This window comes from Miniopterus natalensis, chromosome 11 (genome assembly GCF_054644295.1).
Source record: "Miniopterus natalensis isolate mMinNat1 chromosome 11, mMinNat1.hap1, whole genome shotgun sequence".
Taxonomy (NCBI): Eukaryota; Metazoa; Chordata; class Mammalia; order Chiroptera; family Miniopteridae; genus Miniopterus; species Miniopterus natalensis.
The window spans coordinates 70,610,950-70,635,999 of record NC_142091.1 but is presented as its reverse complement, the minus strand read 5'-3'; the positions used below and the strand labels follow the sequence as shown (position 1 = coordinate 70,635,999).

Here is a 25,050-nt window from a genome sequence, read left to right as displayed (position 1 = left end):
CAGAGCGGGGACATTCCAGTTTGTAAGAGCACAAAGGGACCATTGTGGTCACTGTGTGACAAGAACAGCCTTCACATTTCTGCACCTCTTGTGCTTAGGTTGGGGCCGTTGAAACCTAGGCAGGTGGACATGTGCCCACTGGGGGGCCAAGGCAGGTGCAAGGCAGTGAGCCTCCTCTGTCTCCATCCTCTCTGGTGTGGCCTGGGTTCTGGATGCCACGACAAGGTAAAGGGGGATGTTGACCCAGCTCGAATTTTGTGTAAGAAGCGAACATTTATTGTGTTGACAGGAAGATTGTGGGTGTATTTGTTACCACAGCCTGGTCTGGCCTAGCCTGACCGATACGGGGCTGCAGACACAGGCATGACTACCACACATCCCAGCCTCACCTGAGAAGATTCCGAGGACTCACCCCCAGAGGGGCGTGCATGTACACACATGCACACGCACCCCCCCCCCGTCCCGGAGGACACAGCTCTCCCACAAGCACCCGTGGGGGCCACTCCATCACTCAGACAGAAAGTAATCAGGCCTTTAATTGCCCGTCCTCACCAATTCCCTGCTTGGCTGCCCAGCCTGACCCCTGAAGGAGAAATGACTCAGAATTCAGAGCACAGACTCCACGGCTAATGAAATATTCAGAACAAGAATTCAGATGCCTTCAAGTTAGGATTTTGGAATCCCAGTTCCCACGGCAACAATCCCAGTGCTCCAGTGCGGTTTTCAATATTTCCACCAGTGCTGGGCAGGTGGGGAATTGGGATGCTGGCTGCAGTGCGGATGTGTGCATGACTCTGGGGTGTGTGTATGTGTGGTTGTGATCGTGTGTGTACCATTGTGTGTATGTGTTTGTGTGTTTGTATGTATGCGGAGGGCTCCAACTCGGTTCTGTGTCCTCTCTCTCTGGGTCTGGGAAGCCACTCTGTCATGTGTAAAGGCACAGGGGTCTTTTGCTAGACCAGAGAACCCTGGAGGGCAGGGCTCAAGGTTGAGTCAGCCCTGTGTACCCCAGGGTGCCCAACACGTTTGTTGATTGACTGACTGACTGACTAACTGACTGACTGACTGACTGACTGAGCAGGAGCTTCCAGCTCCAAGGACAACTTTTGCCAAGACAGTTTATTAATACTAAATATACTCAAAGGTTTATTTTCTGTGTCGCAGGCATCCTCCTGACCCCTGTTCGAGAAAGGGAGCCTGGCTTTTGTGTTCTTTGACTTCTGTGCTGCTGGAACAGAAGCAAGAACTACCTCCCTCCATCCAGGCCCCTGCTCATGGAGGCCCAGTGCTGGATCGGTGCTCCCCAGCCGTCGTTACCACCTGCCCCTGTGCTTCACACTTGTCTTCAAATTGGATTCATTTTTTTTGCTGCAGTAAATTTATTTGAAAATGAATCTTTAGCCTTTCTTGGGAATTGGCTTTACTGCATTAAGATGCATGAACATAAAAGTATTCATTACAGTTCTTTGAGCAGCAAACAGCTGGAAATAGAGCGAATGCTCATTTATTAGGAAAACTGAAAAAAATTACGGTCCATTTATAGCGTGGTATCTTATGCAGCCTTGGTAAAGAATGAAACAGACTCACACCGCTGGCTGGAGGCTTTCCACGCTGTGCTGAGCAAGGGAGCAATGTGCAGAGAAGAACACGTAGTATGAAACGACTTTTAAAAAGACATTGGTCACAAAAGCCCCCTTCTATAAACTAGTTATGATTATGTGAACATGGAGAAAGGTGTGGAAAAACACACAGCAGGTGATTAAAGTGGGCAAATTAAGAAGGTGGGTGTCAGGGGAAGGACAGAGCAGGGCCAGTTTCCTGGGGTTGTGACTGTATTCATGGGGCGCTGCACCAAGAGGGGCCCAGACTTGGTTTACTGCTCTGCTGCCTGCATTTTGAAATTCTTAATAATTTCTGAACAAGAGGCCCTGCATTTTCGTATTGCACTGGGGCCTGCAAATGATGTAGCTGGTCCTGGGGCTGAGTCATGACGGTGGGAGGAGAGGAGGGAGAGAGGGGAAGCGTTTGTCCCACCAGCCCCAGACCATGGACAAGATGAGGCCTGGCAGCCCAGCCACGGGCTGCCCAGCCCCTGCCCACCGACGCTCCAGCACAGGCTGGTTCCAGCACCATCTGAACCACCTTGTTTCAGTTCTGAGGCCAGAGGAGAAACGGACCAATGGAGCAAAGAGGGTCAGCGACTATTAGAACCAGGGAGTTTACGGGAAAGAGGGGGTCCCGGGACTATAGTGAATGTGTGTGTTTTGTGTGGTTTTTTACATCCCCTTGATGTTGTTAATGGTGAGTTACCGATAAACAACTAGAAAGGAAAAAAGAAACACCTTATAATTCTAGAAGCATAGCGTTGTCTCCCATAAGTAACTATGACTTGATTCAGAGGGGTTAGCTTTGTTCTGTCTTTGAAGGGACTTGGAGAAGTTGTGACACCCAGTTGGGCTGAGCTACTTTGTCATGAGACTGAGGCTGTCTTGTGGGCTCGGCTGGACAGCATGGTCCTTGCTCCAGAGGTGACAGGCATGGAGTGGCTGTGGGGAATAGACCAGGCTGTACCCATGGGGACTTCCCAAGTTCAGGAAGGTTGGGGTGACTTCTGTCCCTTCAGAATCCAAGGGAGAGTCGGCAACTTGGTATGTTAGTCTTATTGAAGTTATTTTACAGGATGTTTGTTCCTTCATTTCCATTTCCTCTCGTCACACCAAGGAAGGGCTCGGGGACACAAAGAACACTCGATGCACATGCTGTGAACTAAATGGTTGTGTCCCCTTAAAATTTATATGTTGATGCCCTAATCCCCACTGTGACCGCATTACGAGGTGGGGCCTTTGAGAAGTAATTAAGGTGAGATGAGGTCTTGAGGATGGGTCCTCAGGATTAAAAAAAAAGAGCAAGAAACATGAGATGCCTCTCTCCAGCATGTGAGGACGTGGAGATGAGGAGGTGGCCGGCCGTCTCAAACCAGGGAGAGCACCCTCCCCAGACACCAGGTCTGCTGGCACCTTGACCTTGGACCTCTCCCCCTCCAGAACCGTGAGAAGCAACCTGTTGAGCCACCGCCTATGGCATTCAGCTGAACCAGCCTGAGCCGGGCAGCACCATTGACGGAGAGGGGGGATGGCAAAGGCTCCGGGAGTCCTGGCCCCAGAGCCCTTCAGTCCCTCAGGTCAGAGGCATCCAGCCTGTCTAACTGTCTGTTGTCACCATGTCACACGACAGAGGATGTCCCTGCACGCCGGGTTGAGTTCCCCTTCCCCCCACCACGCCCAGGGGGGTGAAGGGCAGTGAAAGGCGCTGAAAGGAGGCGCAGGGCTCACGTGGCACCAGCGCTCCTGGCAGCGCGATTCTGGAGGCCCCTCGCCCTTCCTCTTGTGCTCAAGAAAGTGAGGGCGTGCAAGCGACATGGCCTGAAAGCTGAGAAATGAGTCTGTTGCCACCTGCATTCAACCCCATTAACATTTGCTGAACTTGTACCACGTGCTGGGACTGCAGCAGGAATTAGGGAGATCAGTATAACTGGGAGGACCCAGGAGTAGGAGGGTCCACAAGCTCCGTGGGGCATGAATGCATCTGCTAACAGTCCCCACTCCAGGAAATTCGTTTCTCATGACTTCGAGTGGAGACTCTGGGAAAGGCAGAACAGTGGTCTGAACCCATCTCGGCCATGTGACCTTGGGAAAGCCACTGAGCCCAGCTAGGCTGGTTTTCACCTGGTCCTGGGCGTAACTCATGGGCCACATCGATTGCTATGAGGGTGCATGGACACTAGTGAAATGCTTAGGATGTGGTATGTGCCAGCTGCCATTCTTAATGTCACACCCTGAGGCTCTGACCTGCTTTCTCCTGTCTAGTCCACAGTGGACATGGGGGGCCAGCTGGCCACTGACTATACATACAGCTGACTCTTGAGCCACGCAGGGGTTAAGGGTGCCAGTCTCCCACACAATCGAAAACCTGCATATAAATTTGACTCCCCTAAAACTTAACTACTAATAATCTTCTGTTGATCAGAAGCCTTACTGATAACAAAACCAACCAATTAATGCATATTTTGTATAGGTATTAATTATATACTGTGTTCTTATAATAAAGTAAGGTAGAGAAAAGAAACTGTTATTAAGAAAATCGTAAGGAAGAGAAAATAAATTTATAGTATTTATTTTTAAAAATCCATGTATAAATGGACCTAAGTAGTTCAAACCTGTATTGTTCAACGGTCAATTGTATATACACTCACCCGAGGCATAGAGATGTCTCTGAGGAACCCTTGGTTCTCTGCTCTGCAAAGGGGCAATTCCCGTCCCCCCCTCCCCATCTTTCTTATGAACTTTAGCAGAGCTGCCCCCCACTCGCAATGTACCGCTCCCTTCCCTGGCTCTGCATTGCGTCCAGTGGTCCTAGAGATGAGATGGGGACTGCAGTTGCCATGGTAACAGGAGTTCTCAAAGCAACGGCTCCTGTGGCCCTGGCCCCGAGGCTTGCTCAGGATCCTGTGCCAAACTCTCTCTTCTTTGCAGGTACCGGATGGTAAGATGGCACACCCCAAGTTTAGAGGGTCCTGAGCAGCTCAATAAAAATCCCTGGGGAGCAGATCCACATTTACCAAGGACTTTCTCTGTGCCGAGAGCTTTCCTACAGAACCCTCGTGATAACCCTGTGAAGAGGTGCCATTATGAAACCTGTTTTACTGACAAAGAGGCTCAGTGATACCAAGTTCCTAGACCAAGGTCACACAGCTTGGAGTTGACAGAGCCAAAAGTCAAATCCAAGTTTGTTCCCCAGATTCACTCTTGCCTCTGTATCAGGCAGCTTCGACCAGTGAGCGGAGGCAGGAGGTGTTCTGGGGAGGGGGTTCAGCGGCAGCAGGGGCCTGGGGGCAGGACATGGTCTGCTGTGCTAAGCTAGAGACTCAAGTATATGAAATTCAAGAATAAAATCCCCTAGAGTTTAGCCCTCTGTACACAGGGCAGGGCTGGGTTTCTGGGTTTCAGCGGAGCTAAAACTCTGCTGGGCTGTGCAGGGTTTTTCAGGGGGCCTGTCCCCACCCACCAGCTCTCAGGAGGGGCTCTGGTCGAAGTCTCAGAGCTGCTGGAACAGCAGTTTCTGGGTGAATGAAGCTTCAGCGTGGGCAAGGGGTGAACATCCCCCAGCTCCCAAGCATGGTGCTGAGACCTATCTGAGGTGCCTACAGCCCCCTTAAGAGAAGGGCCCCCTTCACGTCAGTCACCCAGAAGGCATCGGAAGTCACCGGCATCCCTCCTAGGAAGGAAACACAGCCGTTCCCAGGCAGGTGGGACTTCAGGCTGGGATCAGAATGTCCCCTGGGGGGAGCAGGGACCAGCCCTGACTCAGCAGCTGTGCCCACCCAGGCATGTCCCTGTGCCCATCAGTTCCATGCTCCAGGTGTGCCCTTTCCACCCAGCACCCATCCAGGTTCAAGAAGAAGCTGGAAGAGACTGAGAGTATTCAGCCTGACTCTCTGGCCACCTGCATCATTAACAGCTGGAGGCTGGCAGCAGCCAACAGCCACATGGCCAGCTGGACGCAGGAGTTCAATTTCAGGAAATAAATTTGGAAGGACGTTAACATCTGAACGCCTACTGTGTGCCCCTCCTCTATATGTATGGGACACACTCTCTTATTCATCTCCATAAGGGCCCCAAGAAGTCTCAGTTTTCCAGATAAGACAACTGAGGCTCGGAGGGATGAAATGACTTGCCCAAGGTCACAGATACTAGGAGGTAAAGCCAGAATATGACGAGAAAGATCTAAATTGCACCTTTCTGCAGGGTAGGTCGGCTAGGAGGAGGGATCACGTGGGGCAGCGACCCATCACTCTCTCTGGACGCCCTCCTCTTTCCTCTGCCAGTGCTGGAATCGAGGGGCTTCCCCATACCTCTGTGCAAAGGTGCTGGAGCCCTGACTTGAGTGCTGGGAAGACACTGCTACTTTCTCTGGCCCTAAACCCCAGTGGTGGATTAGACCTCTGGTCAGTGCCTCTCCCCACAGTGCGAAGTTTTTCAGGTTCCAAACTGGGGCAAGTGGACACCTGGTTGAATGTTTGGTCAATGCCAAAGTGTGACAAGCCCTCGGGAAGTTTTAAAGAAGTTGGAGGTGGGCATCCCAGACCCTGGCAGCCAGCACCCACTGCTTTGAGGTGAGGGTCTGGCTCAGACAACTGGCCTCTCACCCAGCCCCACCCCGTCCTTCCAATCCACTCCTCTGGCTGGTGACTTTGTTTCCAAACTCCAGAGTCCTGGGGAGCAGAGAAGCCGAGAAGCCGCCCCTATAGAGCTGGGGACAGCCTGGGAGAGTTGAAAGTGTGTGGGCTCTGGAGTCAGACGGATGTGGGTTCAAATCCCACCTCTTCCTTCTAATACGAGGATCTGGAGTTCTTAACCCCCGAGCCTCGTGAGCCTCATGAAATGGTGATGTTAGTCTCGGCTTCCCGGGGCTATCAGGAGGTTAGGGGAGGAAATGGCACGGCAAGGCTCGCCTCTCGATTGCCAAGCTGGGACACTCTTGCACAGCCCCTTCCTGCAATTCTGAGGCCCCAAAACCCCCAAATGGAAAGTGTTCTCAAAACTCTGTTGGTGGCAAGACCAGACTGGAACGTACACGAGGGGTTCACCGTCACTATTTACGTGGTGCCCTGTGAACATCATAGATTTCGCTGCAGAAACCTCGTGTCCCGTATTGGAGCCCAGCGGCTGACCAGGGCCCTGCCGGGATGTCACCTAGCATGCAATACTCGCCCCGCGTCAGCTTTCTAAACCTAAAGCCTAGGTTCTGAGTTGCACCTGGCCCCACAGGTTTCGGAAAGAGAGAGGCCCCCAAATGGTTTTCTGTCCCCCCTGAAGGAGTAGCCGTGCGCAGGAGTCCTCAAAACCTCAGGCCAGCACGGCGGCCCTGCCTTCCCCTCCTCTCCCCTTGTCTTCCCTAATGGAGCCTCGTCTCGGAGAAGAGTCTCTTTTATAAACCAGGGAGGAGGCAAACGCAAGAAAAGCGTGCAAGAGGCAGGGAGAGGGACCGCGAAGGACCCATAAGCGTAGGGCAAATGTCCAGCCTCCCAGGGACGGGAGAAACGCGAAGTAAGGCCGCAGGGAGCCTCGTTTACTTCCCTCGATTGTTGACAATGAAGAAGTGTGGTAGGGGGACACACGTGGCGCGAGGGGACTTGACTTGGGGTGGTGACCACGCGGTACGATAGGCCGGCGATGTATTATAGAACTGTACACCTGAAACCTGTATAATTTTATTAACCAATGTACCCCAATAAATGCAATTAAAAATAAATAAGTTTTTAAAAAGCAGCGTGGCGATACTGAGCGTTGGTGAGAATGGGGATCAGCAGGGCCTGTGCACATTGCTGGGCGGGGAGCAGAGCTGGCACAGCCGCTTAAGAAAACATTTCCATAGTCACGACCCAGAAATTCCACCTCTGAGTCACACACGAGCGTGCGCGCACACACACTCTCACACATGCACACACACACTCACCACTCACACCCACCCACCCACACACACACTGCTATGGGTTGAACTGTGTCGCACTAAAAAGCTATGTTGCAGGCCTGGCTCCCGGGACCTCAGAATGGGACCTTACTTATCGTGGTGAGGTTTCCACGAGGCACCCCAAGGGAGCCAGCGAACCCCGGGGGGCTAGGCCCGAGGCCTGGCCCGGCCCGGCCCTCACGGCCAGGAGAGCCAGCCCTGCCGGCGCCCTGCGCGGCCACCTTCAGCCTCCAGAACGGGGCGGCAGTGCCTTCCTGTCGCTCATGCGCCAGGCTGCAGGGCACCACGATGGCCGCCCGGGAAACTGAGTCACACACATGCCTGCCACAAAGGTCGCCTCGGGGGGCAGAGGCTGGGGTGAGCCCAGAGGAGCTTCCAGGGGGTTCTGGAAAGAAGGAGGAGGGGAACTGGCGAGATGGAGGGATGAACCCCTCACTCCCTTCCAGGTCACCAGAGTCTATACCCCGCAAGTGTCCCGTGGGTCTGAGTTCCGTGGCTCTGTTGACGTGGCTGGACTCGAGGCAGCCCCCACAGAGCCAGGTGACTAAAAATTATCCCTAAGGATACCCAGGGAGGGCTCTGAAGTCTATCTAGAGGGCAAGAATTGGGGAGCTGACTTAGAAGTCGCACCCTCGTGGGAGAGGGTCAGGGACTAGCCCAAGGTCACAGGGACGCGTTGGAGCCTGGAATGGAACGCTGGTCCACGCTCCCACGGCCGCCCCGACCAATACTGATCAACAGCAGCGCGGTGCTCAGCAGCACACCCACGGGCGTGCTCCGGTGAGACTAAGCTGCCACGATGCCCCGGAGACCTACACACTCCAACCTTCAAGAGCGAGAGGCCGCGCCGTGCGCAGGGGCTGGGTGGATTTCTTCTAATGTGGTTCTCACAACGTTTTTACAATAAGGATGACTAATGTTTACATCATGTCTGAATCTTCAGCTGGAATCGGGTGGGAGTGACAATCAGAGATGCTAGAGTTGAAACCAGCTCTTACTATGACCTTGGGTAAGTCCCTGCCCCATTTCAGGGCCTCAGTTTCTCATGGTTAAATGGGTGAGTTGGACCAGTTGGGGTCTGACTGCTGGAGGTGGGGGGCTCTCTCCCCTCTGACTGCCTCTGATTTTACACTGCCCACCAGACTGTGCTTGTCTCCCTCACAACACAACCCCAACTGGGCCCACTACCTCCACCAACTCATCTTCCCACCAGTTAGCAGAGAATTTAAGATTCCAGGCTAAATAGTTTTGCATCACAGAGTAGGCAAATTATTCCTTTCCTAATTCTCCAGTTCTTGGGCTCATGAGACCTTGGTGTTGCTCAGCCTTGAACCCCTAACACCGGTTAACAAGGGAAAGCTGCCGGGCTTGTGGAGCAGGGTGGTGAAGGACACTTTGTTTTCAGTGTCTTATTTGTTTATGGGAATGTATTCTAGTTATTGAAGTAATCTTGGTTTGAGATCTATGATAGTGATAGAAGGTTTCCAGGCTTCAATAAACACATTAAAATGGAGTTGACTGTAAAAAATATTTGCTAAATTACAGTACGCACATTAAGGCAAATCAGATCACATTCTTCTACACTTAAAGCTCTCTGATGATTTCCCATTTCCTCTGGGTTAATTCCAAGCCCTTACACAATCTGTGTTCCCTGACACCTGCCAACCTCTCCGACTCCATCTCCTCCCCCTCCCCCTCCCCCTCCCCCTCCCCCTCCCCCTCCCCCTCCCCCTCCCCCTCCCCCTCCCTCCATAACCTCCTTCAAGGTGTCAGCCTCATTCCTGCTTCTGGGCCTTTGCACCTGCTGTTTCCTCTGCTGTGAATGGCCTGCTCCCTGATCTCGGAGCTCCCAGCTAATCTCATCAATCTGATCTCTGCTCAAATACCCTCAGGGGCCCCACCTGTGTCCCAGCCCAGCCACTCTCGGTCCCCTTACTTGGCTTTATTTTCCTTGTTGCATATTTTCCTCTCTGAAATAATACTACTTTAAGGATGTATTTGCTCATTTGTCTATTTTCTGCATTAGAATATAAGCTCACTGAAGTCTGGGGCTTTGTCCCATGTCCTCAGTGCCTGAAACCAGGGCCCAACACATAATAGGAGCTCAACAAATGAATGCCAAAAATTGTAAAGGTGGAGGGAGAATGGCCCTGGTAGCAGAGAGGAGCCAAACCAAGTTCCAAAATCTGAGGCGAGGCCAGATGGAGGCCATCAGAGGCTCGACCTGCAGGGGGGCTCACAACTCGGCCTCGTCAGCACCAGCCTTCAAGGCACTGAGCCAACTGGCTCCCACCCACCGAGCCAGCCAAGAAAGCCAGCAACTAAATGGTGGAAAAAACGATGGAGTTACAGTTTAACTGTTGTTAAACTGCCTCAGGCCAGAATCGTCCATAATATTACAATTATCGGGTTAAAGGTTTGAGAGGGGCCAAAATATTTACATATTCTCAAAGAATCTGTCCACAAGATACATGCTAATTTAAAGGGGAAAAGAGTAGCCGTGCCTAGCAGGCAAGATCTTGGCCAAGCAATCCAAGTTAGACTACCAGTGATGGGACAAACTTGTAAAAAATAATATAAACTAAGCAACTTCAAAATGGAATCAGAGCTGCCATCCCAGAGGGACTGCCTTGTGGGTCTTCTCAAATCTTTGGAATGTTAAAACGGAGCAAAATAACCTCAGACTGGGCCTAAAGCAGTGTATCCCAGGCAACTGTTTGCAAAGATAACAGGAAAGCAGACGTGGTAGCCACCTGGCTGAAAATCAAAAGCATTCTTTAGAATTAGGATCACTGTGTTAGCTTATCTGCCCCTATAGAAATTCCTTCCTTCTGCAAATGCCCCTTGCTTTCACCTCCTAAACAGGCTCTGGGTTTCTGCCTGAATTAGTGCTTCCTGAATAGCCTTTTGGATCTCAAATAAGTGCTGGTTGCCTCTCACTCTGGCCTTTTATTTTTAAGTTAACAAGCTGATCCCACGTGCCTCTGGATACGTTGCACTAAGGACACAACATCCCTTCTGGGCTCTTCCTGCTGAAAGAGGCAGGACTTAGATCTGATCTCGAGGAATCAAGAGACAAACCCGGATGAGGGACATTTTACAGAGTAACTGGCCCTTACTCTTCAAAAAGATCAACATCAATGAAAGAGAAAGAAAAGCCTGAGAAACTGTTCTAGAGCAAAGGGAAATAAAGAGGCCCGGTGATAAAATGTGGCACATGAAACGGAATTTTCTTTTGCCTTCGAGGACATTGTTGGAACAATTGGCAAAATCTGAAAAGGGCCTGTGGATTACCTGCTAGTATTGTATTAGTGTTAATGATCTGGTCTTGATAAGTGCGCTGTGGTTAGGAAGGAGAAAATTTTAAGACACGCTGAAGTATTTCCAAGAAAGGGGCATTATGTCTAGAACTTACTCTCAAATGGTTCAGATAAGCATAGAAAAATAGAGAAAATGATGAAGTGATTGTGGTAAAATGTTAAGAGTCGGGGACATGAGTGAAAAGCATATGGAGCTTACAACTTCTCAGTAAGTCAGAAATTATGTTGAAATAAAGTTGAAAAAAAAAAAAAAAGAAGGCAGAGGGTGGAGGAGGCAGGGAAGCTGTTGAGATGGGACCAGCAACGCGAGGCCACTCAGGGCCCCAGCCCCGAGGGGGAGCTGAGGACACGCCCGGCCTGCCCAGCCCCGCCACGCCCTTGCGCTTGCCCTGTCGTGGAGAGGCCCTGGGCAGGCCTGCAGGCCCACTGCTCACCCTGCCCTGTGACCTGGGCACATCGCTCCCACTCGGTGCCTCGTGTCCTCTCCTCTGACAAGCAGGAGGGCTAAGCCTCAAATCTGGGGTGTCACCCAGCTCAGACACTGTCACGATGTTTCTAGAATACTACGTGGAGAGTTCAGCACGTGTTTCCAAGGAGCTTGATTCATTTGGCAAGGGTGTTTAGTTTAGTTTAGTGAAGGAAGGAAGGGAAACAACTTCCCTCTGAGCAGAGTGGGGGCAACCTCCTGCCCACCCTGGGCTTGTTTCCCCACCTCTGTCCCCCCTCGGCCTAGCTCCCCGGCACCCTGGGCTAGAGCTGAAAAAATATTATACTGAAGTGTAAAAAATTATACTGAAGTGTAGGTAAAATCTTCCCCCAAGCCCCATTTAGGAAGAAGTGCTGGTGGGGACCGGTCAGTGACCAGAAAGTGACTCTGGTCCCGCTTCTCTCAGCAGCCGGCTGCGTGGCTGGCGTGAGCTCGGAGCGTGAGTCTGCGATTCCGTAAAGTGGACAGAGCTGTGCTTGGCTTTGTGCGTAGCTGTGAGGACACAGGGGCTGCTCCTCTGTGTCTTCCCTCACTCAGGACTCAGGAAGTGACTTCTGAATTGGAAGTGGGGTGCTCCGATGGGATCCCCAAGACAGATTCCTCCTCGCCCCGTCGGCCCTGCCTGGCTGCCCAGGCTGGACTCCCAGGGGCTCTCTCAGCGCCATTTGCAGGCAGAAGGCAGTGGGGCCACAAGAGTCTACAAAACGTGGGCAGGAACCAGGGCTTCCTCTCCCCTCTGCTCTCCCTGTGAGCTCTGGTCCCGGGCCCAGGCCCAGCAGCAGTGTGGCCACGGGGTTCTCTAGCACCCCAAGGAGCCCTGTGTTTCCCCACATGCCTCATGGCCCACATCTCACTGAGCCTCATCCCAGCCTGGGCTCTGGAGGTTGCCTTAGTTGCTTCGTCAGTAAAATGGAGTCATCACTCATCACAGGGCTGCGATGCGGATAAGACAGGTTTACGAGTTTACAAAGTGCTGCCCGAGAGGCCACTGTCCTGTTCTTGCCTGGCTCACATGTGTCCTTTGTATGTGCACCTAGCACAGGCCTCCACTCTGCTTGGTCTTCTCACAAGTTTCAGCTCATTGAACCCTCATGACCACCAGTGGGGATGAATCAGGAAAAGAAAGCAGCCTGCATCTCAGCAACTTTGGGAACTGTGGCCCCAGTCACCTGACAAACCCTGTGGGACCAGCAGGGCCGGCTGGTCACAACTGCCTGCAGTCAGGGAAACCCTTAGGGGACTGTCACCTGGCCTGGCCTGCCTCCAGGCTGCTGCTCAAATGGGTCCTTTTGCTTAAAATGCTCCCCCACAACTCTTTTGAAATTAAGAAGTTGAGCCAATAGCACAGAGAAGTCCCAGCCTCACCATCCAGCTTCCCCATGGCGACAGCGCATAACTAGAGTAAATCACCCAACCTGGGAAGTCGGTATTTGCACAACACAACCAACCATCTCACCAGTTTCTGCACGCACTTGTTTTTTATGCTTTATGCCTGGAATGTTTGCCGTCCTCTGTGTGCGAAACCTTCTGCCCTCCACCTCCAGCCCCTCTGAGACAGTTGCGTCCCCTCTCTGGGAAGCCGCTGTGTCCCCAGGAGGCTTGAGCCCTCCCTCCTCTGACTTGCAGCTCCTGGAGACAGTGCAGCCCAGGGATGGAGAGCGTGGGTTTTGGAGACATGGATCTGACCACAGTATCAGCCACCAGCCTGGAACAAAATATGTAACTTTCTGAACCTCAGTTTCCCCATCCATAATGAAGGATGGTTGCCCGATGTCTAGGTGGAACCGGGTAAGCCTAGCCGATCCCTGGGGAATGGTAGATTCCCTGCAGTGAATGCATGGTTACGGCGGGCATTGCATTGCACCTATGGTTACACCTACCCAGGCTGACCCTCGTGTGTGTTACCACCTCCCTCACGACACTTAAAGTGCTCAAGGGCAAACCTTCATATCTCATACCTTGGTGCCAGCAGAAGGCCTAGCACACAGCAGGTGCTAAATAAATGTAACTAGATACCTTGCCACGCACGCTTTCCCTTGGCACATAGTGGCTCTTTGACTTCACCTTCATTCATTCCCGGTGTCAATGGGCAAGGTTAGTGCGCGGCAAACCCCTGAGGCTGAGCCATGGTGAGGGAGGCAGCCACTTTTGACGCCATCTGTCCCTGACAAGCCTCCCATGGGGCCCCAGGACCCCAGAGGCCCCCGGGGGCCATCCCTGGGTGCAATAGTGAGGCTGCAACATCTGGGAGAGATGCCTCAGACTTGGATGGAGCCGTGAGGGCAGCAACCTGGGGACAAGCCAGGCCGCTCTCTTCAATGGAAAGAGCACTGAGCTGCCAGTTAGGAGACCTGAGCTCAAGTCCTGCCACTTACTAGCTACAGACTTTGGACAGGTCTCTTAACCTTGCCTAACCTCAGTTTTCTCATCTGTCATGTGGGCAAATGAGCTCAAGGCGCAAACAGTTATGCTAACCACTAATCCTGCAGTCCCACGTACGAGGTCTCTGTCCTTGCTGTGTGACATTTATAAGCTAAGATTTTGGAGCGCTGCCATGTTCAGGCATTTTCAGATGCATTATCTAAATTAACTTTCACACCTCGGCGAGCCAGGTATTTGTATCCGTAGCATACAGGCAAGGAGAAGCTAAGAAACAACCCCGGGGTCACACAGCTGGGATTGGGAACCCAAGTCTACCTCACTCTAGAAGTTGTCATGTCGTGCCCATCCTGGGGCCAGTTTCTACCAATCTGCTCCACAACCAGCAGAGTCTCAGGGAACACACCCCAGAGGATCAGGAGTTTTAGGCCGAGTCTTCAGTGTTCAATTAGCTCATTTTTGCAGTGAGGAAACTAGGGCCAAAAAAGGAAGGAACTTGCCCAAGATTGCTCAGCAAGCGAGGCAGAGCGAGTTCCAAAATCCCCTTCCCCGCTCACCCCTCCTGAGGGCTCCTCCTGCAGCTGGGGTTCAGGTTCCCTGAGCTGAATCGAAGACATGAGTTTGGATACCATCCAACTTCAAGGCTCACCAGGAAGATCCAGGGGCTGTCCTGGGTGCCTGGGGACAGCCTGACATGGGGCCATCACGTCCGGGTGTCCCCTGGGAAGGTGAGCAGGCAGCTTCCCCAGGCTGTCAGGCATCGGGGCAGACCGCCCACCTCCACTGACCTTTCTCCCAACCAGTGTTTCCAAGCGTGGGGCACCCTCGCTTGGGGAAACGATTTAGTAGGTCACCGACATGGCACAAAACGCCACCTCATCACTGAGGGAAGCTATGCCCCCTTTTCCCTCCCAGCCTCTCTGCTTACTTGAAGGAGAAAATCCCCCAAGGGCTAGTCTTCAGCGCCTCTCTGATGCCCACGGGCCTCCCATCCGAGCCCAGGGAAAGCAGCTGGCATCCAGCCAGACCGGAAGGACATTGTTTTGTTTCCATGATGTTTATTTTCACCGTTGCTGCCATTAAGGTGATTTGCAATGGCTTCACCTTTAAGGGAGCAATGTAAAGTGTTCGTTTTATTTTCCTAAAAATAATGTATTTTCACTTTAAAATCAGTTAAGAAAGCATATTAAGTCGATCGTCAGGTAGACAGCTGCTCTAACAAACACGGGGGGCCCACCTCACCGCAGCCTGGCCCGGGGTCCGGCGCTGAGGGTGGGGTGGAGGGACTGGGGGCATGGTGACTAGGGAAGGAGGTGGGCCTGGGGGCTCCAGCCCCACCGCAGTCTACTCAGGGCAGGGCTGAGCACCGGTGCGGGCGTTAGTTGGTTTCACAGCTGTGGTCCAGGCAGGGGGAAGGTGGCCCTGTCCTGGGGTGGTCTTTTCCTCCAAACCCCTGTCCCAAAGCCTCAGTAGGGGTCACCTGCTGATTCTTCAGCGTCTGAATCTAACATCTGGAGACCAATTTAATTCCTGAGCTTTCCCATAAGAAAATGAGGCTGGAGTGGAACAGGCATTGGTAAATGCAGACTGAGCAAGGGAGGCCGTGGGCAGCGTTTCTAGAGCCTTCGGTGATCATTTGCATTTAGCTAAATGTGCTAGCCCAGCGCCCCAGCTGCCTCATCGCACATCACCACTGGACAGCCATACTATCTGTCCCCCCAGTCATCGGCCTGTGACCGGAGAGCCAGACTAAGCCAGAAGAAACATGCAGACAGCTGTCATACGTTATTTATATATCTATGGGCTGTCGTCCTGCCAGGCGGGGAGAATGTGAAAGAAAATAAAAAAGAATAGATAATAAACACATTGCTTTAACTTAATCCAATCGAGTGGTGGGGGCTAGACCCAGAGAATTAGGTTGTACCCCTTGGATTCAGAGGTCATGGGTCAAGGGACCAGCCCAATTGGAGGACATGGCTCTTAAAAAGGGCACTGCATGTCCCTCAGCAACACAACACAATTACGCCTTATATTTTGGCAAAACAACAAAGAAGCTGACCTCATCCCAGTCCACGGAGATGGAAAGTCCACCCCGCTCCAGATAACCCACGCCACCGGCAATGGCAAGCCCAGGAAGATTCGAATTTAAAAAAGAGAGATGAAATAAAGAAAACCCCGTAGCGGCTGTGTATTTGTATTAAGTGAAAGTTGGGTCAAGTTTTGTGTGTTCCTGTATAAAGCCCCGTATTTTTGATGTTTAAGAACATTTGGCCACTAGAGATTCTCACGGGTGTGATAGAGTTAATTGATGTTAGTGGAAATTTTAGGCTGAACAATTAAGAGAACTTGACAATGTCTGTACACATTATTAGAATATTTAAGAGAACTTAATATTCACTCTGTTTATGAGTTAGTTTTTTAGATCGAAGGCGTTCTTTGAAATCCTTGGGAAGGTTTTATTTCTTAATGGTATTTGAAGCATTTATAAGAAAATCAAATTTACTAAATTTGTAAATGTAGTTTAGCATATCTAAGGCAGTCTTGTCCCTATAAATGTAATGTGAGCATATACAGGATGGGGCCAAAGTAGGTTTACAGTTGTGAGTACATGAGACATATTTATTAATTATTGTATTATTTTCCATACGAACAGCTATAAACCTACTCTGACTTCACCCTTTATGTTATTTTAAATTTTCTAGTAGCCACATTTTTCAAAGTAATAGGTAAACACAACTACAACAAAATTTATTTAACCCAACATACCCAAAATACAATCATTTCAACATGTAATTCATATAAAAGTTATTAATGAGATACTTTACTTTTTTTTTTAACACATCTCCCAAATCTTCTGTGTATTTCCCATTTCCAACACATCTCAGGTCACACTACTGCATTTTCAGTGCACATTCTGGTAGATACCGTAAGGGACCGCACAGCCCTAAAGGAATCGAATCAGCTACGTGTGTAAGTGGGATTTATTATTTAAGGAAGCTTACTCTGTTCAACCTGATTACTGAAATAGTAATCAAAGACCCCTTGAGAATCACTGTTAAAAATTACTGGACTTATACATAAAATGAGATTTGTATGTTGAACTTCTAAGTTAAAATAGATTTAAAAAAATTGTTAACTCAAGAAACCATAATGGCTTTTTAAAAGTGACCACAAATAGCCTTTGCAGTGCACATCAGCAGCCCTCGAGGACCTCAGCAACCACAGTTCAGATGACGCCAGATCCCCAAACTCAGCACTGGCCCAGGGCGAAAGGCTGGGTTCTTTGTTATTGCATCGCAAGCAGAAGTCAGGTCTGACCGAGCCCTTAGGGACTGTCTGCCCAAAGCACCCCATTCCCCCAACAGGAACACCGAGGCCCAGAGAGAAGGAGCACACAGTGAACCAGAGGCCAGGACTGGCAATACTTCCAGCCTTTCCACCTCACCCTTCCCTCCCCAGTCATGGGCTTCTAATTCATTCCCTCCGCTTCTTCATCCTCAGCTAGCTGATCGGGAAACTGAGGCACAGAACTAGAGAGTAGGTGGACCCAGGCCTCCAGGGAGCAGCAGCAGAGAACTGGAAAGCATGGCTCTCTAGGCCCCAGTCTCTGTTCATGTCATTCAACAGCACAAACCAAGGCCTGACGAGAGGCCGACCCAGAGCCTGGGCAGAGAAACAGCTGTCTGAGGCGCCGGTGGAGCCTAGAGCTGGGACAGAGGAGTCCTGCTTGGCACCCATTGCCACAGCCAGGCCTGCCAAGGCCCCAGAGGGCCAGACCCCAGCCGCCTGCAGTCCCAGGGTGTAGCCAGTAAGCCCACCAGGCTGCACACACCACTCCTAGGTGAAGGCCCTGGAACTCGCAGCCCCATTCTCCCGGCTCCCTTTCCGCACTCTCCTCTGTTCATTTCCTTTCTACCCTTTTTTCCCTCCTTGGAGGTTCTACTCTCCTTTCCCCACCTTGATCTGCCCAACACACCAATTTGGCCACGGAGAAGCCCACAAGCAGATCTGGCTGCATGTGGCTGGGGCTGGGGCCTGCTGGACCAGGGCGGAGGCGAGAACCACCCAGGTAGGCCCGGTCACAGTCTCCCCACGCCAGCTCGCTCTGGCCACACAGAGGCTCCCTCTGTGCCCCTCTACTCCTGGGGGACTTTGGCTCACATTTCCTTCTGCCCGGAATGCCCTGCCTGCCAGACTGTGTTTCTCAGCTGTAGGACATATACCACTGGGGACCCCCAGGAGGGTGTAAGGAAGCATCATTTAATGCCATTAAATCAGTGAGCAAGCTGTCTCCTGCTAGAAGTGCGTTCATTGTCCCTAAAAAGTCAAGACAAAAGTAACAATTTAGAGCCACTTGTCTTTGTCGTTTCCCGCAGCTCCCCTTAAACACAGGCGGCAAGGTGGCAAGATGTGGGTTCAGGATCAAGGGCTTTGACATTCTTTTAACTTTTCATGAGCACGTAATTGAAATTAGTTTTCACCGCTGTTTATTTTTACTCTTACCTTTACGTTTTACTCATGGCATATGATGTTGGTTTTCCACTGGTAACAGTGACATAGTTTCCTTTCAAAACTAAACTTGTATTAGTAACAAGTGAGTCAACCGAATATAAACGCAGTTTTAAAAACACAAAAAATCACCGTTCTGGGAGTGGAGTAGGCCAGGCAGGAGTGTCAGGATGAGACTAGGGCTGAAGTGTAGGGAACTTGGCTCCAGAGGCCCCTTCGCTTCACTGTCCTGAGCTCTGCCCAGGCCCTGGGTTCCCGCTTCCCCTCAGGCACTGTGTAAGGTCAGTTCCTCTGGCCCAGACGCCGACCAACAGACCTTTCAGAATCAGACTTCATTCTGAGCCGAGGCCAGTGGCTGGGCCTCGTGGAGAACAGAGTGTGAATGATGGAAACGGGAAGGAGGGGTCCACTCTGACCATCTGTCCGTCTCAGCTCAGAGTGGAAGGTGCTCCTGGTACAGCAGGAGAGGCCAGGCTGACCCACACAGGGCTAAAGACACTCACATTCCCGCTCCCAGAGCTCAACGGCTTTCCCTGAACCAGTGTGAGTCAGGAGGCTCAGAACACGAGGTGGAGACAGAGAAAAGAGCTCCCCAGAGCTCCCCAGTGCTCCCATCCTCCCAGCTGTCTCCGATGGCCTCCTGATGGGTTGCCCTGGGTCTCCCTCATATGAAATTGAAAGCACTTGGCATCTCCACTACCAGGTGGACCCAGCTTCCCTCGGCCCAGAATTCTGTTTCCACACCAGTAAACCCTGGCAGGGAGTACTGGCTCCAAGGCTCCAGAAAGGTGAGTGGGAGAAAACAACCGGAAAGTGGGCCAAGAGGCCAAGAGGCCAAGAGGCCAAGAGGCCAGGACCCAAGTCCTCCAGCCAGAGTAGCAGGAGGTGGGAAAGGGGGGCTACCTGAGAGGGCTGCCGTCAGCAATCCGGCGATCACGAAGAAGGGCCTCATGTCTGGTACCATCTCTGACGGCTACGCGTGTCCACCGGCGGGAAGAGCCATCCCCAGGCCAGGGAGTAGCCTGGGCCCCAGGCTCGCCTCACAGCGCCTGCCCTGCGCCGCTCGTTTGTATCTTCCTCTAGCAAGAGAAAGCGCTCCCGCACGCATGCGCAGGTGGCACACCGCCTGTGAGTCTCACACCTCTGTGCTCTGCTTGTGGTTTTTTTCTCCAGGAAGCCAGGTCCTTATCACAGGGGCTCAAGGAGAGTGCAGCTGCCTCGGCTGTGAGCCCACCGAGCCTAAATGGACCCCAACAGTCACAGTGAGACACACACACTAAGGAAAAAGGAGGTGGGGGGGGCATGCCTCGTTTCTGGGGACCTGGTACATAATAGATGTTCAATCAATACATGTCGGAAAGGTGAGTGAGGGACCCACCATGTGTCCCATTCCACGGAATCTGGCTCTCATGGGATTACATCCCAAGAGTTACCCTGTCCTTGGGTGCAGTGATGGCTGGGAAGAGGGAAGGTGTGGTCTGGCACTTTTGAGAGGGAGAGCCTCTGATGTCCCTCACAGAATCGTAAATCAGGAAGGGCCTGAGACATGGTTTGTCCCCACCTCCTTTGCAGGCTGAAACCATCCCTTGAGATGGCCCTGGAGAGGCCTGTGACCCCTCCCCCTCGGGTCCCAGGCTGGGCGTTCATTCCTCTGAGGGAGTCAGGCATGGGAGCTGGCCCAGGAAGGAAGAGCAGGATTTCAACAGGTAGGGACGGGTGGTGGCCTCTGGGCCAGAAGGAGCAGAGAGAGCAAGAGGGGAGGCAGAAAAGCCAGGACTGGTTGGAAAACACCGAGTCGTCCAGTTGGGCTGCACTGGACACTGGGAATGAGGCAAGGGCCCAGTGTATTTAATTCACCACTGCACTTCCTCTGGGGCCTACAGTTGAGGGAATGAAGGAACATGACTTAATTGGGTTGTCCAAGCAGAACCCTTAAAGAATTTGAGGAAACTGGTTCAGACCTGGCCCCTTCCTGTATGACCCCCATCTCAGATTCACCGGTCCTGGCTTGACACCCCCTTGATCTTCACTTGTCTTCATTTCCCCACCAGTGGAATGGAGAAGATTTCTCCCTTGGGTCCTATCATCAGGGCATTTGATGTTGCAGATTTTGGAGCCACAGGGAGCCAGGCTCCTCCCACCTAAAACCCTTCCCTTCCCTGGGGGGTAGAAAGGGCTCTCGCACCAGCTGAGGCTGCCCTCTTGTGGGAGGTCAGTGGCAGCACAGGTGGTGGATGGGTGCCTCCAGCCTTCCAGATTTAATTTCACTCAACTGACACTTTGAGAAACAGCCGTGTGAGAAACTCTGGAATGAGCTCTGTGGAAGGTGATAGAACCACTACCCTGCCCTCGAGGAGCAGGTAGTTCACAAGCGCAGGTGACCAAACTGCAGGCCAGGGTAAGATGAATATATTGGGAGGTCTGCTGATGAGCAGGGTCTTAAGAGACAGATGTTTGAACGGGCCAGGAAAGATGGCTCGACTTTTGTTTCTGGAAGCATGGTAGACAGCATATCCTGAAAAGTTCTCCTGAAACAAAACACACACCAAAAAACAGCTGGATAAAAATATTTAAAAACATATTTAGAAATGCATAGCTGAGGTGGCAAGAAGTGAAGGATAATTACCAGAGACCAAAAATGACACAAAAGCACAAATCCAAAGAGATCATTGAGAGCAGAAGCTGAGGGTGTACTGAGGTACCTGCTGATCCCAGGTAACAAGAGATTCAGTTTAATGGGGAACTGAGTACTGAGCAAAGTGAAAAACAAAATAAAACCTAGACCTTGAATAGAACTGGCCTACTCACTTTGGGAAGGGACATCTGCTTTACTGAGTTTATGGACTCAAATGCTCATCTCATTCAGAAACACCTTCACAGATACACCCAGAAATAACACTTAACCAAATATCTGAGCACCTCGTGACCTGGTCAAGTTGACACATAAAATTAACCATCACAATAAGTCATTTTAAGTGAGAATTGCACAAAGCAGTAAATAATAGACTCAGTCCTTCAGAAACTAGATTGAATTATGATATATGTAGTATAAAATAAGAATGTTTCATAGGCTTAAAGAAATAAAAGCTGGAAATCAAAGGTATAGATAGGGACTGAGACAATTTTAAATGACCAGGAAGATTTTTTTTTTTAAAGTAGTACTTTTATCAATGAAAAATATAATCTTCAAAACTAGCAATCTAAAGACAGATTAAACAGCAGATTAACATAGCTGAAGAGAGAGCTAGTGAGCTGGATGACAGACCTGAAGAACTTACCCAGAATGCAGCACAGAGACAAAGAGATGGAAACAATGAAACAGATTAGTTAAGAGACACAGAGGATGGAACAAGGATTTGAATAGGTCGATCTGGAAAATTTCCAGAATTGACGAAAGGCACAATCCTCAGATCCTGGAAGCTCCTCCAAACAAAAAGATAATTAGCATGATAAACAAAAAGAAATCAGCAGCAAACACCTGTGGTAGCAAAAGACTACTTAAGTATTGGGAAGCTATCAAGATCTTAGTGGCAGATGTGAGTTTTCTAAAATTCGAATTTTCACCACGAAGCTCCCATTTCATCATGGACGACAAACACTGTCCGTTGTTTTCTTTGACCTAGCAGGCTCACTGAGTTCACTTTAGAAAAATTATCTGCCAGATCCTCACATCTGAATCACCACAGTTCCCAGAAAAGATGGTGTCCCATGAAGGAAACAAATAGGCAAACAAGAAGAAAACGAAACAGCAGCTAGTTCAGCTTGCAAACCAAATGGCACCAGCGCTCTTCCCGGAAGGGCCCATCCTGCGCGGATTCAGCAGAAGTGCCCTGTGTGGGCTTCTCCTCTTGTCAAGTAGAATATTCCAGAGACATGTATGTGAGGATTGTGATTTCATAATATTAATAACTAACTGCTTCATTGAGGACATTTTTAAGTAACTAGCAATTTTCCCCGTTTTACTCTGGGTGAGTGGGGGTGATGAATTCTATAGCTTCTGGTACAGTCTGACGCCAGCGCTTCCATTCATGCTAAGGCACTAGCGGCTTTACCCATCATTGCTGTCACACCAGGCAACTTGCATCTTCACACTGTATTACCATGAGAAGGGTTTGACCTCATAGGTCCCTGAAAGAGTGTCAGGGACTCATAGAGGTCCGTGGACCTCACTGTGAGACCTGGTGGTTTCGAGGGAAGGGCCATTTTTTGGTTTCCACCTATTCACAAGCCCAGGACCCCCTACAGGTGTGGGGAGGGGGTTGACCAGGTATAAGAGAAAACTCGATGTGAGTGGCAAGCCTTGGGAAGGACTGGGAGACAAGCTTGGCCCCACTGTTATCCAAAATATACAAAGAACTCTTAAAGCTCAATAGAAAACAACCCAATTAAAAAATAGGCCAAAGACCTGAACAGATACCTCACCAAAGAAGACCTGCAGATGGCAAAGAAGCATATGAAAAGATGCTGCACATCATGTGTCATCGGGGACATGCAAATTAAAGCAACAAGATGCCACTACACACCTAGTAGAGCGGCCGAAATCCAGAGCACTGGCACACCCAGTACCGACAAGGATGCGGAGCAGCCGGAGCTCTCGTTCATTGCTGCTGGGAGTGCCGACGGGTGCGGCTGCTTTGGAGGACAGTTCAGTGGGATACTCACAAAACGAAACGAACTCTCACTATACAATCAAGCCGTCATGGCCCTTGGTATTTACTGAAAACTATGTCCACACAAAAATATGCACGCAAATGTTTATTGCAGCTTTATTCATAATTGACAAAATTTGGAGGCATCCGAGATGTTTTTCAGTAGGTGAATGCATAAATTATGGTCCATGCAGACAACTGAATATTATTCAACACTAAAAAGAAATGAGCCATCAAGCCATGAAAAGACACGGGGGAAACTTAATGCATATTGCTAAGTGAAAGAAGCCAATCTGAAAAGGCTGTGTAGAGTATGATTCCAACCGTATGACATCCTGGAAAAGGCAAAGCTATGGAGACATTAAAAAGATCAGGGCTGCGGTAGGGGGAGGCAGGGGGAGAGACAATAGGTAGAGTACAGAGGATTATTAGGGCAGTGAAAATACTCTGCATGATATTATAATAATGGATAGAGTCACTATGCATTTGTCCAAACCCACAAAATGATTAGGATGTCAACGTAGGTGCATCCTCAGTAAAAGAAAATGTACCATTCTGGTGAGTGATGTTGATAGTGGGGGGGGCTGTGTGTGTGTGGAGGCAGGGGTGTATGGGAAGTCCCTGTATTTTCCCTCAATTTTGTTGTAAATCTAAAACTGCTCTAAAAAAAATAAAATCTTTTTAAAAAGTTAGACAAGATCCAATGGAATGTCTGTTCTACTGGGGGGACAATAAACTAGTCACTGAAGGAGGATTATGTGCACTGAAGACATTAAAACAAGACAGTGTGGCAGAGAAAGGGTGTGGAGACTCCATCAGGCAACCTCTTAGATGGGATGATCAGGGAAGGTCTGTGAAAAGGAGACATTTCAGCTGAAACCTAAATAAAGAGAAGAAGCCAGCCATGCAAAGACTTGGAGGAAGGGCAGTTCCGGCAAAGCAAACAGCAGATGCAAAGGCCCTGAGGCAGGAAGGAGCTCAGCACGTGAGGGGCACAGAAAGAAGGTCAGCGTGGCTGGACTTGAGTGGAGTTGGGGCTATCCTGAGGTTGGAGGAGGGCAGGAGTCAGATCTGGCTGGGCTTTTAGGGCTGGATGAGGGCCAACTCTTCACCCAAGTGCTCCGCAGGGCTCCGAGGAGGGGAGTGCTGAGGCCTGATTTTGATTTAGTCTGAGGTCCGCGTCCCTCTCAATCTTGACTCATCCCTATGGCGCCACATGCTTCTTGAGGATGCCTACTTCCTTCCTCACAGTGGCATTTGCACAATCCGAATTGCATTTTGAGGGCTTCCCCTGTGGTTTGCCCCTAGCTCGGTTACGGTGACCAGGTGGGCCTGTGTGCCTTGGTCCCCGCTCCACTGGGCCTCATTCTCTGTAGCTGCAAAGTGTCCGGTGAGGCCGAATGACAGCCGGCCTTTCCAGTTCTGGCGTTCTAGCTGGGGATGGCGACTGGAACAGGATGCCGCCAAAGGGGGACGAGGGGAGAAATGAAAGTGAAAGATGGATGTGTTCCTCCAGCCTCCAGAAAGGGGGGCAGGCGGGGGGCGGCTGGGCAGGCAGGGGGCAGCGGGCCTGGAAGAGGGGAGGATTTTAGAAAGCTGGGCGGGCAGGGACCCTGTGACCCAGGCTTTCATTTCTCCTAAACACCCCGCAGCATCATGTGACGCAGCTGGGTCCCAGAAGCAGTGAAAGGGGAAGCCAGGACCTCCCGGCGTTTCTCGAGAAGCAGAGGGCTGGACACAGGCTGAGCCCGAGGGGGCGCAGGAGGGGCCCTGGACAGGGAGGTCGGGGGGCAGGGAGGCGGCAGCCGGGAGGGACCGGCCAGGTGCTACCAGGCGAGGGGACAGCAGTTCAGAAGATCAGCTAGAAAAGAAGGGGAGGGGCAGAGAAGTCGAGGGAGGGAAGGGGGGGTGAAGAAGGGGAGAAAGAAAGACGGGGGACAGTTGGGAGCGAGAGGAGGGGAGAGGGGAGAGGGGAGCGTCCCCGAGGGGAGGGGACATCTGGGTAGCAGCAGAGGGACCCTGCGCCCAGAGAAAGACAAGTCGAGGGCACAGGGGAGCGGAGGGGGCAAAGGAGGGGGGAGAGAGCAATAAGGGGTGAGAAAGGGCGGCGGCCAGTGGGGGGGCGGGAGGAAAAGAGCGGGGTCGAGAGGGCGGGGCGGCGGCGCGGGAGCGCAGG

At 51.2% G+C, this 25,050-nt stretch overlaps 1 protein-coding gene across 1 annotated transcript in view; it reads right to left on the bottom strand.

The window, feature by feature from the left end:
* CD6 (CD6 molecule) overlaps nt 1-19,189 on the bottom strand; it is a 31,768-nt gene extending 12,579 nt beyond the window's left edge. The window contains exon 1 of the mRNA XM_016200427.2: nt 19,129-19,189. Within this exon, the coding sequence (XP_016055913.2) occupies nt 19,129-19,189 (61 nt within the window). The remainder of the gene's footprint in view (nt 1-19,128) is intronic.
* Between the last annotated feature and the right edge of the window lie 5,861 nt (nt 19,190-25,050).